Source organism: Cryptomeria japonica, chromosome 9, assembly GCF_030272615.1.
Source record: "Cryptomeria japonica chromosome 9, Sugi_1.0, whole genome shotgun sequence".
Lineage (NCBI taxonomy): Eukaryota > Viridiplantae > Streptophyta > Pinopsida > Cupressales > Cupressaceae > Cryptomeria > Cryptomeria japonica.
Window position 1 is genome coordinate 216,922,166 of NC_081413.1, and position 15,877 is coordinate 216,938,042.

At 40.7% G+C, this 15,877-nt stretch overlaps 1 protein-coding gene across 1 annotated transcript; it reads left to right on the top strand.

Moving 5' to 3' along the window:
* The first annotated feature begins 9,631 nt into the window (after positions 1-9,631).
* On the top strand, positions 9,632-10,282 carry LOC131044554 (uncharacterized). Its single transcript, XM_057977906.2, has one exon. It carries the CDS (start codon positions 9,632-9,634, stop codon positions 10,280-10,282), a length of 651 nt encoding a protein of 216 aa, XP_057833889.2.
* Positions 10,283-15,877: the final 5,595 nt, after the last annotated feature.

The window sequence follows — 15,877 nt, forward strand, 5'->3', positions numbered from 1 at the left end:
TTTCAAAGAAAGGATCTTATCCCAATCCTAATCACAATGACAACACCACCTCCAATAGAGTTTAGTTACCAAGGTTTGCCCATTCATTTTAGTTTGTCTAAGCCTAAGACTCCCCACCTACTTTGGCCTACAAGCCAGATCCTACTTGACGAAGCTCTACTTTTTAGAGGATAAATTACCTACCCATAAAAACTGTCAAGAAAGAGCATTAAACTCATGAATTAAACTAGAAGGGGCACCTTGAACAAAACTTCTATAAAAAGGGAGAGCTTGAATAATTGACTTTAAAATAATTACCCTTCCAGCAGAAGAAAGCCATCTATAGGTCTAGTGAGAGACCTTACAAAATTTCTCAAGAATTTCCTACCAAAATCTGCTAGGTGAAGGACTAATAGCCAGAGGAAACCTAAGATACATGATGGGAACAGTCCTAATTTGGAACCTAAGAATCTGAGCAATCTTGTTTTGAATAGATTGCAGAGTGTTAAGAAGAAAATGAAGGATTTATTGTCATTGATCCTTATTTGAAAGTTGCCAAAAAATATCTAACAATCTCCTAAAGTTGACTGCTCCATTGAATTTAGCCAACCCCATCAAGGTCATGTCATCCACAAATTGTAAGTGCGACTGAGGGATAGTACTGCCTCCCCAATTCCAACCATGAATCAAACCTTGTCTCACCCAAGAAATGATAAATCTTCCCAGACCTTCAACCATGATAACAAAAAGATAAGGAGATAAAGAGTCCCCCTGGCGAAGCCTCCTAGAAGAATTGAAAAGCTTCAAAGGTTCACCATTAATAAGGACTGAGAATGAGGGGGAGGTAACACAACTCATGACCCACATGATCCACTCCCTGTCAAACCCGAAATCTCTCAAGACTTTGTGAGGAAAAGACCATTTGACTCAGTCATAAGCCTTGGCCATGTCAAGCTTGATAAACATAGCCATCTCCTTGGAAGAAACCATCAAATGAATAGCCTCCATAGCCACGTCAATCCCATCCAAAATTTGCCTTCCGACAACAAAACCCCCTCGTTCTTTTAACACCAAAGTACCCAACCATGGTTTAAGCCTTTCAACAATCAACTTAGTTATAATCTTATAAACCACATTGCACAAAGCTATAGAAAAAAATAGATCCAAAGAATCAACTCCTTCCCTTTTCGGTATAAGAATTGGGAATGTAGCATTCATAGCCTTCAACATCTGTTTATTCCTTTGATATTTCAAAACTAGCTCAAGAAGATCCATTTTGACAATCTACCAAAATTCCTAATAAAACTCTATTGGGAAACCATCTAGCCCAAGATATTTTCCTTTCTTCATTTGAAAAATAATCCCTTCCAACTCCTCCAAAGTAATAGTTTTAATTAGAGTTGCATTCATATCATTAGTGACCAAAGAAGGGATACTATTTAGAATAAGATCTTCCTCCTCAGGAGCCAAAGGAGTGTCCTTAGTAAACATTCTAGAATATAATTGAATGGCCTCTCTAGAAATCATCATGTAAGAGGAGAGTTGGTTCCCTTTTGAGGATCTGAGAGAAGTAATAAGGTTCCCTTTCCTCCTATCCTTCACGGAGTGATAAAAAAGGGTAGTATTTCTATCCCCAACTTGCAACCATTCAATACGCGATTTTTGCTTCCAAAAGATCTCCTCCCTCAACTCCTATTCTTCTAATTATTTGACAACAACAACTTCTAAATTAAAATACCCCGCAACTAAACCCTTCTCTCTAATCTAGCGAGTAATATCGTTCAAGCGAGACTAGGTCCCATCTCTGACCATGAAAACATTCCTAAAGGATTGTCTATTCCACTTCTTTAACTTATACTTGACAAACTAGAGTCTCTTGGAAAAATAATACATTGTAGTCTCAAAGGCAAGCTTCCCCATATCCCACCAATCAATAATAAACTCATGCAAAGAAGAGTCACAAAGCCACATGAGCTGAAATTTGAAGGAAGGATTTTTGGGGGACCCAAAGAGAGAACTAGAAAATTTGATCAGCCAATGACCTGAGCCCTTCCAATCAAGGACCTTAGAGAATGTGTTCCACCCATCACCAATCCAAAAATTGGAGACTAGAAACTTGTCTAACCTCTCAGAAATAGAATCAAAACCCCATCACCTATTATTCCAAGTGAAGACTCCATTAGACGGTTTTATGTCCACCAACTTCAGAAAATCAAAATTATCCCTTAAGAGTTTAGAGGATTGATCCAACTTGGCACCCCTTTTTTCATCCATACCTAAAAAAACATTAAAGTCCCTAGCCAAAATCCAAGGAAGATAAGGAACAAGGGATCTAACCATCTTATTGTGGGACCAAAACAAATATTTCCTAGGAAGATCAGTTGGAGCATACACATTAGTAAGCAAAATAGTTTCACTTGACTCCAAACTTGAGGCCCCGATAGACAAAGAGGATTTACTAGAAATCCGCCACACAAGAACCACTTTTCTCAGGTCTCAAAGACAAGCAACACAACCTGAGTTAATCCTGGGTTCCTATACATTGGCATTGACTTCTGGCCCAAATCCTTGGAGCCACACTCAACATTCCCTCCACAAACAACATCATCTTTTGGATGAAAATAATATCCAGAGAGTGGCCACAAACTAAATCCCAAATATCCTTTTGTCTAGGGATGCTATTCATACCCCTTACATTCCATGAGAGAACAATAATTTTTGAGAAGCAGAGAAGTGTGAATCAATGGGCTTCATCGATCTAGACTCTACCAAAGTTTCACCAATTAGTTTCACTTTCTCCTGGTCCTTCTTCCTACCCACCTTGGAAGGCTTCTCAAGAGCCCCCTTTTTGATACTTTTTTGGTGTATCCCCAAAGCAGGTGATATGCCTTTACCAGTACCAACATCTTGAGACACCAGCTCATGAATAGCCCTAGAGCCACCTCCACCTACCCCAAATCAAATTTCCTTACCACCCCTACCACCAATGAATTTTTAGCTTGAAGAGTTATATCTATATCCATTTGAGAACCAAGACCTCTTATCATGGGCTCCTCAGGAAGAATGGAGTCCTTCCCACTAGCTTCTATATCACATGCTCATAGGTATCTATCTTGAAGGTAAACCTGCCAAGGCTGCGTCAAACTGATCTAATTTCTTTAGGGCCTCAAAAGTGTTACAAACTTCATTAGCTCATCTATTCTTTAGAGTTATTTTCATACCTCTACCCTTGCCACGAGGCTTGACCAAAGTAAAACCCTCTTTGTCTTCCACAAGAGGAGCTTTCCCTTTATCTTTTTTAGGAGGAGGCTAGGACAACTCTTTACCCAAAGGCCTTGCATTGTTAGTTCTGGGATACATCTATTGCAAATGTGACAATGGAATGAAAGGGTTTCATAATCAAGTTTTTGGATCCAAGAAGAGGTCCCCAATTGGATTTCCATGGAGTCTAGTAAAGGATTACTCAAATAAATCTCAATACCTATCCAAGCATAAGTAATTACCTTTTTATACATTGTCTGTGTTGACGAACCCATTGGTTTTCCAAGCAGTAAAGCTGCCACTGAGTGGAAAATGTTGTGCCTCCAGAATTCTAATGGGATCCACAAAAGTTGCACCCAAACTGAGACTTTTGATGGTAACTCCTTTGAGGGGTTAAATCCAACATGCCAAGGTTTAATAAATAAACCTACTTGATTATAAAAATAAGGCCCCCCTTCAAAGGCCTTTTTTTTGCTTGAAATACAAGAAAAAAACTCCACAAAATAGATGTTAGCCATCAACAACACTTCCATCTCCCCCTTTGGGCTCCAAGTGTGGCAAGCCCATGATTCTAGAAAAGGAAGAGAAACTCTAATCCCCATGAATTTACAAATCAGAGCATGATTATATAAGTATTTGACATCTTCCTCCATAGTTATAGGTTGAATCACAAGCACGGGTTTGTGTTCACTCTTTGGAAGACACCCATTCACCCTCGGAGGCTGAAAACCTCCATCTTTTGAAGAAATTGCTTCAAATCCAACCTTTTTTGTCCCATGGTCAAAATCATCAGACTTGTTAGGAGACATCCCTCCCCTACTCACCACATCCTTGAAATGAACAATCTTCAGTAAAGAGTCACCGCCATGTAAAGCCATGGAAGGCCAAACATAGGAAAAAGATGATCCCTGATACCAGACCCACCAACAAAAAAAACTTTTGCTTAACAATGGCTCCAACCATAGGAGAAAATATCTCAGCCTGCCCAAATGCACCAACACTAAAAGTAAGAATGCAACCAACATAGCAAAAACAAACCTCAAACCCCCAATCAAGCATAGAAAACAACCCCCAAAACAAGCACAAAAAGCCCTTGCACACGTTGCTAACCCCCAGGCTATTGTAGAAAAATCCCCACCACGACACCCCACTGCAAATCGCACCCAACAAAGGCGAAGAGAGACTAGGGTTTCCCCTAGCCTGTGCACCACAGAGCTGCCGTCATCCTCCATACAATAACATTTAAGCTATTTCCATAGATATTGATTATTTTTTACTATCAACTCTACTTATTCAAAAACTTAATTATAATTTATTGACCTTCAAATATTGGAACAACTAAAAATATCCTTTTTATCCCTAAGAATTATATTATTAAATTGCAAGCAATCTTGGGAGTACAAATGTGGAATTGGAAATTTAGTGCCAAAAGGTGGACCAATATGAGTGCACAAATATGGAATCTAAAATTGATGTTGAAACTCAATTGCTAGCCTACAAAATTCTACATCATAAGATGCTCGTTAGAGATAGAATAAAATGTATTGTAGTTCAACCAACTAACTGCCCCTTTCGTTTATGTATTGAAAATATGAAACACATATTTTGGGATTGCCCCTTCATTTAAAAAAATTGGAATGCCATCTTTTTTAAAAAATCTACTATTTTTGATATAAGTTGAACTAGAAAGAAGCTCTCTTAAGATTTGATTTGCATGATGATATTATTGTTGATTCTACCAAACAAGTTATTTAGGACATATTTGGAAGGCTAGGTGTACTCGTGTGTTCTCAAGCAACTATTTTTCAGATATCTGGTACTCTAATGCTTTACTCTAACATAGGTTTTTAGGTTGCTTTGTTGTTTTCATAGCTTCTAGATTTAGCCAATAGAAATGTTTTGTCCATGACAACTAAATTCAAATTCAAGTCAACCAAAGTTTGAGAACACCTACAATATGGATCTATGTAAAGTGATTTAGCATAACTATTAATGTCATGTTTCCTTTGTGCTTGTCATTTGTTGGTCCTTTGTAATCTTTATTAGTATGTGATGTAATTAGTGACTAGTTGTATCTACCATTTGATGTCCATTGTAAATCATTTTTACTTTGTGATATATTCTCTTTCAACTACTTGTTGGAGTTATTCTTTATATTCCTATTTTGATTCAATATAATAATAATAATATTATTGAACACTAACAAAAACCTCCTTTCATCTCATGATTTTATCAAACTATTATTTTGATTATATTTTACTATGAAAAGTATAAATGTGGTAACATGTACAAATATTGAATAAATAAACTATGTCTCAATCAAATTATGGAGACCATTGCATATCCATATGCATAAAAGTTTAGTACAATTAAACCATCACATCTAAATATAATTTTCATATACCCCACAAATGAAGTTATTCATTTTTTGAATAAATTTAACAAAACAATGCTCCTTACTCATAACATTAAGGCTATCCCCATAATTTTGGATCAAGTTTTACTATCAACTCTACCTATTGACCAAATTTTTAAATGACAATTTATAGGTCTTTAAATACGATTGAGAACAACTCAAATTGTCCTTTTTATCATAAACAATTATATTATTGAATTCTAGAAAATGTTTCCATTTTGACTTGTGATATTTTGAAATTATTATTTTGAATATATCTAATTATGAAAAGTGCAAATATAGTAACGACTACAAAATGTTGAATGAGTAAACTACCACATCTAATTCTAAATGTGTTGAGCATCCCACATTGGTATGTATAAAAAATGAATATGAGTAAATTACATCGATGTAGTTTTCATACACCCAACACATGAAGTTATATACAATTTTTAAATAAATTTGATAAAAAATGTTCCCTACTCATAACATTTAAGCCATCCCCATATATATGGATTAAGTTTCACTATCAACACTATTTATTGAACAATTTTTCAACAACAATTTATTATCCTTCAAATACCAACTCAAGATATCCTTTTCATCCCCAACAATAACATTATTGAACACTAAAAAATATCTCCTCTAAATTTAAAGAATTATATTGAATTAGTTATAGAAGTGTAAATATAGTCATATGTCAATGGGCTATTGGTCTACACATAAAGTTGAATGGTTTTGAGTCCACAATGGACCAAGTCTTATGAGTGTGAGGCCCCAATATCATAAGTTTGATGAGACCAAGGCCATGCCTTTGCCTTGGGTCCATTTGATGAAATGGATGCCCCTCAGTCCTTGACTCTAAACCTTTGATGAAATGGATACCCATTAGTCCTTGAATCTTAATCAAAAGTATTTTAACCTAATAAAATGACCTTGATTATGGCCTTGTAAAAGTATGTCTTTGCCATAAACCTGCATGGTAATCCTAGACTATGAACTTTCATGGCAACCCCAGCTTCCAACCTACTCTACTAGAATTGAACTCCTTGATAGTAAGCCTCACTCCCTTGAAAGAGATAATTCTTGGGGAAAGAAAAATCCAACAAAAAAAAAAAGTTGCTTCCTTTGTTCCTAAGGAAAATGAGAAAGATGGAACATACAGGCTGAAAAAACAAGGGTGCCATAGAAATTTAATTGATGAACATGAAGGTGACAAAAAGGTGGTGTGAAGGACAAGCATGAAGATGTTTATGGTATTTCCTTTTCAAGGGGTCAAAGGTCTACTCGTCTTGCTAAGGTGGCCTCAAAAGATGATGATAGTGATGTGACCGAGAAAGATGAGGATTGCTAATAGGAGGTGGTTGAAAAAGAAATTTAGGAGGAGGATAACAATTCTGGAGAGGACGAGGAAGCAACTAAAAAGGAAGATATGGAGACTGATGAAGATGGGGGCCTACATGAGGCTAAAAAAAATATACTAGAGGAAAACTTGGAAGAAAACCAGAACATAGTAAATATCATTGATGACTTAAAAGTGCAATTTGCAGATCTTTATGTTAGGATGGGTGATCTGGAATCGAAACGGAAGGGGATTTATAATAAATAAAAGATTAAATAAATTGAGGATGCTATTATACATTAACCTCCATGACTAATGACATCATGAAAAAAGTCATTATGGGAGCTATTTCTAGGTTTGCCAAAATTAGGAAACAATTGAAGAAGAATGATAAGATCTTTGAAGACAAGAATTCTAGTAAAAGTAAGAGCAAAGTGGTCAAAGTTGGATGGAAGGAGTCTCTGGTTGCACTTAAGGAGAATTGGGATCTCATAACAACTCCCAAAAATTGATGTTTCTTCTACTGATTCTTTTTATGATGGTTTATAGACTTTATTCGATTTTTTGGTTATGGCTTGTGTGCCTCGATAATCATAATACTTATAGTTATAACTTCTCCCACTATAGGTTGGATTATTATATTGTGATAACATTTATGGTTAGCTCCAAATGGGGTTAGTAGTTGTGTAGCTTGTTATTTTTTGATGGTTGTTCTTGGGTTTCTATTGATATACCTGTTGAGATTGTTATAATGTATGTTATGTTGTTTTGTTTTTGGGATTAGGGCCCTTACCTTTCTTAGTTAATCAATCCAAAATATCACCTCAAGAAAAAGATAGTGACAGTTATAAACTAAAATATAGATCAATAAGAAAAAGGTGAAACAACTTCTAGGTGGAGCTGCTGACTTTTATTAATAAAGTAGTGAGAACAAGGGCATTGACCCTTTACATGGCAGAACTATTAACGAGACCATGGTGCAAAAACATCACTATAACAACATTTACAACAACTAACAACAAAAAGAGACCAAGTCTTAGAAATAAAAAATAGCAGCAAAACACATAGAAACAAACTACAGGGGTGTTGTTCGCACCCTAGTGGCATCAATGGCATTGTTCCATTCATTGGACAGGAACTTGTACAAGTCCCTAGCCTCCTGCTTATCCTCCTCCTTTTCCGCAGTACGTTCCCTTAGCAGAGAGAGGGTGAGCACCGAGCTATGTAAAACCCACAAATGAAATTTGTTAAGGCCCATAATTTGGGCATCCCACGCCTCCATCTTTCTCTTGAGCCGATTGACATCGTCCATGATAGCCTGCAATTCAAGCACAAGGCCTAGGTTCTCAATCCTCTGCGTGATGTCCAACACGTTCATGAGAAACTTTTCCATTTTCTCTAGAGTAGGGACACCCTAGGGGTTCACAACAACCATGTCATCCATAGTCTTATCCATCTCCTTGGCCACATCTTTAGTAGGGGGACAATCAATATCATTACCCAGGCCCATCAGAGGGAGAGAGTTCATCACCTGTTCCGCCATCTTTAAATCTGGGTCCAAGTTACCAGAGTCCAAGGCTTTGTTATCAAAATTTTCCTCACTGATGACACCCTTAGTGCCCATGTTCATAGGGGTTGTATCCTTAACATCAACAGAGTCCTGGGTTTGCATCTCAAAATTGTACATGTCAGCGGTACCAACAGTGGTCGGAACCATGGGGTCCCTAGGCATATCCACATCCACAACATCCCCATCAGGGGTCCCCATAGTGGTATTAGGGTCCTCTCCCTCCTTGTCCCTAATGTGGTCCTCCTCCAAGTCAATATTTTTGATCACAAGGGTCTTCTTTTTACGGCTTTTGGAAGCCAATCTGGAGGATCTCCTTTTAACCTCATAATCAGGGGAAGGATTTTCATTCTCAGCATCCTCAGAGGACGAATTGTCATCAAAGACAATACGTTTGTGTTTAACAGGGGTTTTGCCTTTTCCCTTGGACAAGGAGCGGGAAGCGCTGGGAGAGATGGACATAGTCAAACTGGGGGAGACCACAAATAAGGAAACAACAGAGGCATAAGAAGGTAGAGACATGGAAAGACTTTAGATAGAAGATGTCATTGTTGGTTGCTCTATGGGTTAGGGTTCCTGCGGGCACGATGATTTCCCTTTTGATTGGGGCAATACCAGTTGGGCGTCAGTGGTGAAGCACGGAGATGGTAGAGAGAGAAGCCAGGGCAGACTTAGGTCCCCAAACGAGCGATGAGGTTTTAGGGAACTTGCTTAAAATGCCTATGATGACCGTCTGTTTGGCTTCCACCCCCATACTCGGCCCCGTGCTATGCCTGAACAGAGGGTAGACTCGCTACCAAGTAGGTGGAGGTCGCCCAATGGAAGAGATATTTGGGGCCCAATGACTTCGAATGCGACTGCCCCGACCATGCCGACTTTCGTTTCTTTGTCAGAGGCGGTGGAGAAAGAGGTTGATCATAATGAGCTTGTTATTTTGACATTAGGGCTTATTGGGCGTTTTAGGGGTTTTTGGCCTAGTCTTGGTGCTCTACATAAATGGATCTCTGATCATTGGGAGCCCATTGTGGTCGAAAATGTGTAGATTTACCCTCATGCTCGAGGGTCTTTTGTTGTGGTGTTTCAGACTATGGAGGATAGAAATAAAATCCTTGGTGGTAGCCAATGGTGCTGGGAGGACAATCATCCTTTGATGCTTAAACCGTGGCATCCGACTTTCAACCCCGAGTTAGAATCTTTTGATCGTGCTCCTATGTGGATTAGACTTCCAAACCTTCCGTTACAATACTGGTTTGACTCATGCTTTGAAGCTATTGGGAACTCCCTTGGTAAGTTTTTATTGATTGATGATGGATCTCTCAATTTACTACATACAACTTTTGCTCGTGTCTTGGTGGAGATGGATACGTCCATGGGTCTCCCTTCGGAGATCTCTATTTCTACGTCAAAGGGAGTTTGGCTCCAGTCAATGGATTATGAAGGGATTCCTTTTAGGTGCAGGAGATGTCTTAAAACTGGTCATAATGTTGATTCTTGTGCTAAGCGTAGGGTGAAGAGTCTAGCTTCATGGTGGAAGGATGTAACCCCCCAATCTTACGTGATGGAGAAGGTGGCTGGGAATCTGAAATCTCACCAGGATGTTAGGGGTTTGATCAATGATTCTATTGCGAAGGTTCCAGAACTATCAAATGAAGGGCAAGGGCCGGCTGGTGGTTTGGTTGGCAAGGCAGTTTGTCCCGAGGGTTGCAGCTCCTTTCAGGATGCTATTGGAGGTGTATAGATGTTGGAGGAAGGTCCTATCTCTCAAAGGGGTTTAATTGTAGGCGTGGATGTGGGGAATCAATCTGAGAATCATTGCTGGGATAGAAAGGGGCTGGTTGGTATGGATTTTCAAAATCTGAAATTGTTGGAGGATGCCAAATCACATGGATGGATAGAGGTGAAGCATAAAAAGGGTAAGCAGGGTAAGGATGGCAATAGTTGTAATGACCCCCCTCTGGAAGGGGGAGAGGGATCTAGGGAGGTGGCTCCCTAATTGTAGCACCACCTGGTTTAGGCCAGAACAAAATCCCGAGTAATTAATAAAAATCACTATTATCGATCAAAAAAAAAAAAGAAGGCAGAGACATGGTGGCCGTAGCAAAGCCTTCATGGGGATACTAGAAAAATCTGGGGAAGGCCATAGACAGGGCGACAAGTTGTTGAGGAGTAGGCATGGGAGGCTAAGAGAGCGAGAGGTTCTGGGGGGGGAGGGCCTCATGGAATTTATACAGCTTGTAAATGAGGCCCTGGTTAAGGAGGTAGGGCGGCTTATCCCCATGCTTGGGATCCATGGTGTCTTTAACAGAGCTTTCAATAGAATGCAATAAATAAAAGGGCAAACAGAGCAAATCATTATTGTGGAAATGATTCAGAAGGGGCAAATGATAGTAGTAGAATACCTTGTGCCTGCCCTCGAGAGTGAAGTACTTCATGATCATAAGTCAGATCATGTTCCACGAGTGTTTGAGCTCCTCTCGAGAAAACCCACCTTGGAGTTTGACAGGTTCCTCGTGGTTGCGGAAGAAGTGTTTCAAACCTTCGCTATTGGCAACATGGCCGGTACGCTTACAGTGTCAGCCATCGAGGGCCAGCTTTGTAGCTCGGGAAATAGTCTCCTCATAGACATAAAAGGAAATGTTGCCCATTGAGACATGCCTCCCAGACTAGGAGGAAGCAAAAGAAGCTGAGAGTTGCTCATCGTGGCCCTGCAGACATTCCAAAAAATCAGCAACCCCTCCTTCAATGCAAAAAATCCAGACCAGGGGGTCATTTTTTAAATCATCTGGATTATCTGGTTCGTATCTAACTTTGTCGCCCCCATATCCTTCGCCAATAGAGCTTCTTTAGTCATGAAAAAAATTTTGCAGAGAAAGTTGTAGAGATCCTTCGAGAAGCAAGCAGAGAAAAGATAATGGGAAGTGTGCGAGCTCGACGTCAATAAATGAGACATGAAGTTGGGCACATGGAAAAAATTGAAATCACTTTTAGAAATGATTTCCTAGTTACGAGGCATGAAGAACACGTTACCAATCCAATCGTACCTCATCATGACACTGAAAGCCCAAAGGAATTGCCATCAAAGCAGCACGTCCATCACCGCTAGCCTGACTGAATGAGTCACCACCACATCAACAAAGATCAAAGGGATATTCTCATGATTTGAATTATGAAACCAACACCTCTAGATGACCCCAAGGGAAGAGATGAGAGTAAGGGAAACACTTGGCAATAACTCAATTATTAGTAAGAATTTTGGATTTCTCTTCCTGAAGAAGGAAGTTAATTTGGTCCAGGAGGAAATTATGGCTCCTACAACATCTCAAGCTTGAGAGATTTAGGCCAATGGCCGCCAGGGAATCCGCCACTCTGTTGCCTTCCCTGAAGACATGCATAATTTTAAACGAGTCAAGCTCGGAGATGAGCCTTAGGGTGTCCCTGATGGTTCCCTCAATGGTCCAATTAAGCCTATTCCGCCCTTTGACAACATCAATGATGAGCTTGGAGTCACCCTCAATGTCCATAATCCCGATTCCCATGGTGAGGGTGAGACGAATTCCCCAGGCTAAGGCCATAGCTTCAGACTGATTAGAGGAATGCCCATTCAGGTTACCCACATAAGCAACAACAAGGGCCCCAAAATGGGATTCAATAACCCCTCCACCAACAACCAGACCCCCCTGGCAACCCCATCAAAATTGAGTTTGAAATGTATAGCCGAAGGGGACTAGACCGTGCTTTGCCTTAGGAGTCTCTTGGAGCAGTCAACAAGAGAGAACGAGGGAGGGATGTTCCAACATCTATAAAATTGCCAGTCCCAGGTAGAGGGGGGCTTGGACGCCATCCAGGTTTTAGAAACAAAGATATTCTCAAGAATCAACTTAAGGAATCGAGCAAACATAGTTTCCATAGAGGCCTCTTTGTCTCTGAATATCCTATCATTCCTTTCCTTCCAGATACTCCAACTCACATGAGGGGGGATCTTCTTCCATAATTGTTGGATAAGGGGGTTGGAAGAGGGGCCCCATAAGTCCTGGGACAAACTTAACAAATTGTCATTCACAATCCAACAGATATTGAGCTTGCTGTAGACCATCCTCCAGAGCTCTCGAGTAAAGGCACAATGGAGGAAGAGATGAGCAGGACTTTCCTCATCATTTTTGCAGAGGATGCATCTATTAGGGAATTGGAATCCCCGCTTGACCAGATTGTCTTGGGTCAAATTTTTTTTGAGGAGAGCAGTCCACCAAAATAAATTAACCTTGGGAATGAGTTGGGGATTCCAAATCTCTTTCCAGATAGAGGTGTAAACAGGTTCTATTAGCAAGCTGGTGTAGGCAGTTCTAACAGAGAATTCTCTAGAAGGGTCCCACTTCCAAATGAATCTATCTTCTTGAGGAAAAAGGGGGTGGAACGCACCAATCAAAAGCTTCTAGAGCTCTCTAGCAGCAGGGAGGAGGAAGGGATGATCAATGCAACAATCCTCCAAGGCCCTCCAAGTGCAATTGCTAAAATAATCACGACCCTTTCTCCAAAGAAGCTTTTGGCAGCATCCTGGAGCCTTCTAAGGGAGGGGGAAGAAGCAAGGGGTTTCTCTCCCAACCAACAGTCCTCCCAGAAGAGAATATTCATTCCATTTCCAATAAGCCACCTCAGACCATGGGATAAAGGGTCCCTGCAACTCAAGATGTTGTTCCAAATTTTGGAACCCCTGGGAAGGCCCTCCTCTTTTAGAACAAAGGAAAAGTCCCAATTACCCAGGCATTTGGCCCTAATGATCCTACTCCAATCCGCATCCTTATTCAAAAGCTTCCAGGAAATTTTGATCATAAGGGCCTTATTGAACCTGGAGACCTTGCGGGTTCCTAATCCGCCCATGGCCTTCAGAAGACAAACTCTGTCCCAGCCCACCAAGGTGAGCCTCTTCTTTTCTTCCATTCCCGTCCAAAGAAAAGTCTTTTGGATATTCTCAAGCTTAGCAGCCATAGCTACAAAAATCTTAAAAAGGGAGAGGAAGTATACAGGGATCCCCTGGAGGGAGGAGGAGAGCAGCTACAATTTCTGAGCACTACTAAGAAATCTACCTTTCCAACCAGCCAACTTCTTCTGCATTCTTTCGAGGATAGAGATCCAGAAGGAATTAGAGACATCTTTGACAGTCAAAGGGAGACCAAGGTAGGTGCCAGGGAGGGAGGCCCTTTGACAACCAAGGATTCTGTAAACTTTATCTTGGAGTTGGACATGAGTGTCAAAGAAGTAAATGTTGCTCTTCTCATAGTTAATTTGTTGGCCAGAGGCCAGAGCATAGGAGTTGAGAAAGGATTTCCAAGCCTTAGCTTCCCACATAGAGGAGATACCAAAAAGAATGGTGTCGTCGACAAATTGCTGCAGAACATTAGGAGGCGTTGTAGAGGCAGGTTTGATGCCCAAGAGATCTCCCCTGCGAACCATGGAGTTCAAAGTAGAAGCCAACACTTCAGCAAGGATGATGAAAAGGTAAGGGGAGAGAGGATCCCCTTGTCGCAGACCTCTGGAGGCCCTGAACTTCTCCAGGGGGCTCCCGTTGAGAAGCACAAAGTAGGTGACCGTAGATATGCATTCCTTAATAAGTTTGATGAGTTTATCTCCAAAACCCATAGTTTTGAGAACTTTGAAAAGGAAGTTCCAGTTGACTCTATCATAAGCCTTGGAGATGTCAAGCTTGAGCACCATCCCCGATTGATGACTCTTGTCCATGGAGTGAATAATCTCATGAGTAAAGATGACCAAATCAAGAATCTGTCTACCCGGGACAAAACCTTTATGGGAAGGGCTAATAAGAGAATCCAAGAAAGGTTTGAGCCTATTAACAAGAACTTTGCTGCAAATTTTATAAATAGTGTTGCAGAGACTGATAGGGCGAAAGTCCTTGAGACTGGACGCCTCTTGAATTTTAGGGACAAGGGCAATGAAGGTGTAATTGAGCTTGTTGAGAAGCCTTCTAGATCTGAAAAAATCCCTAGTGGCTAGAACAACATCAGGGCCCACCACATCCCATAAATTTTGGAAAAAAACAAGGGGAAACCATCAAGACTCGGGGCTTTGAAGGAACCCATAGCAAAAACAATGAACTTGACTTCCTCCTCGGAAATAGGGGCCAAAATGAGGTTGTTATCTTCCACCGAGAGGGGTGGTGGGAGGCAGTTGAGAAGATCCTCCCCAGCGGGGGCCCTAGAGTCACCATCTTCCTTGAACAAAGTGGCAAAATAGTTAGTAGTCAGTTTGCTCAAACTATCTTCATCATTGACCTCTTGATTGTTATCATCCAAGAGGGAGGAGATGTGGTTTCTACGCCTGTGGATAATAACTTATATGTGAAAGAAAGTCATATTCGTGTCACCCTCTTTGAGCCATTGAACCTTGGATTTCTGTTTCCAGTAGAGTTCTTCTTTGTGGGAGTTTTCCTTCCATTTTCTGTGGAGAGAAGCCTCCTCCATATGGGTAGCTTCAAGGGAGTCACCTTGATCAATGCGCTCTTGGATAGTAGTTAGTTTACTATTGAGCTCCTTTTTTTGCCTGAAGATATCCCCAAAGGTATATTTATTCCATCCCTAGACGTTCCTTTTGACCAAATCAAGCTTCTGGGCAATCCGAAACATAGGTGTGCTAGGGATGCAGGTGCTCCACCATCTTTTAATGCAATCCTTGAACTCCGGATGAGAGTTCCACATAATTTCATACCTAAAAGGATGATTTTTCCTTGCAGCATTCATGGTATTCCAAAGGATCAGGGGGTTGTGGTTAGATACTGTTCTGGGGAGGGCAATGAGCTTCAAGGAGGGACCAATTCCCCAATTGCCTGAGATGAGAAATCTGTCAAGTCAGACCTGAATAAGATCCTTTCCCTTCCTAATATTGGATCAAGTGAATTTTTGCCCCGTTAGTTCCACATCCATTAACCCATTCCTTCCAATGAAGTCGACAAGATCAGTCATACTGTTAGAGTACTCTGGGAAGCCCCCCCAACTTCTTAGAGGGGATTAGAGGAGAGTTGAAATCACCCCCAATCAACCAATGGGCATTGACATTATTTTGTATTAGAGCAGTTATGTCGTTCCAGAGATTCAGTCTACTTGATTTGACATTGGGGGCATAAACATTAATGAGAAGGCAGGAGTCCATCGGGGAAGAGAGTTCATAGACCAAAAGGTTGGCCGAGGAGGAGAGAAGATTGCCAGAAAAATGGGAGGGGTCTCACATGGTAACCAAGCCACCGGAGGCTCCGGTAGCATCACTGATAACAAACTTAGCACCAGGCCAAACTTTCCCAGCAACAAGGGAAAAGGAAGACATAGAC

Coding starts and splice junctions, on each gene's coding strand:
- LOC131044554 (XM_057977906.2), top strand. CDS start 9,632: ATGGAGGATAGAAATAAAATCCTTGGTGGTAGCCAATGGTGCTGGGAG.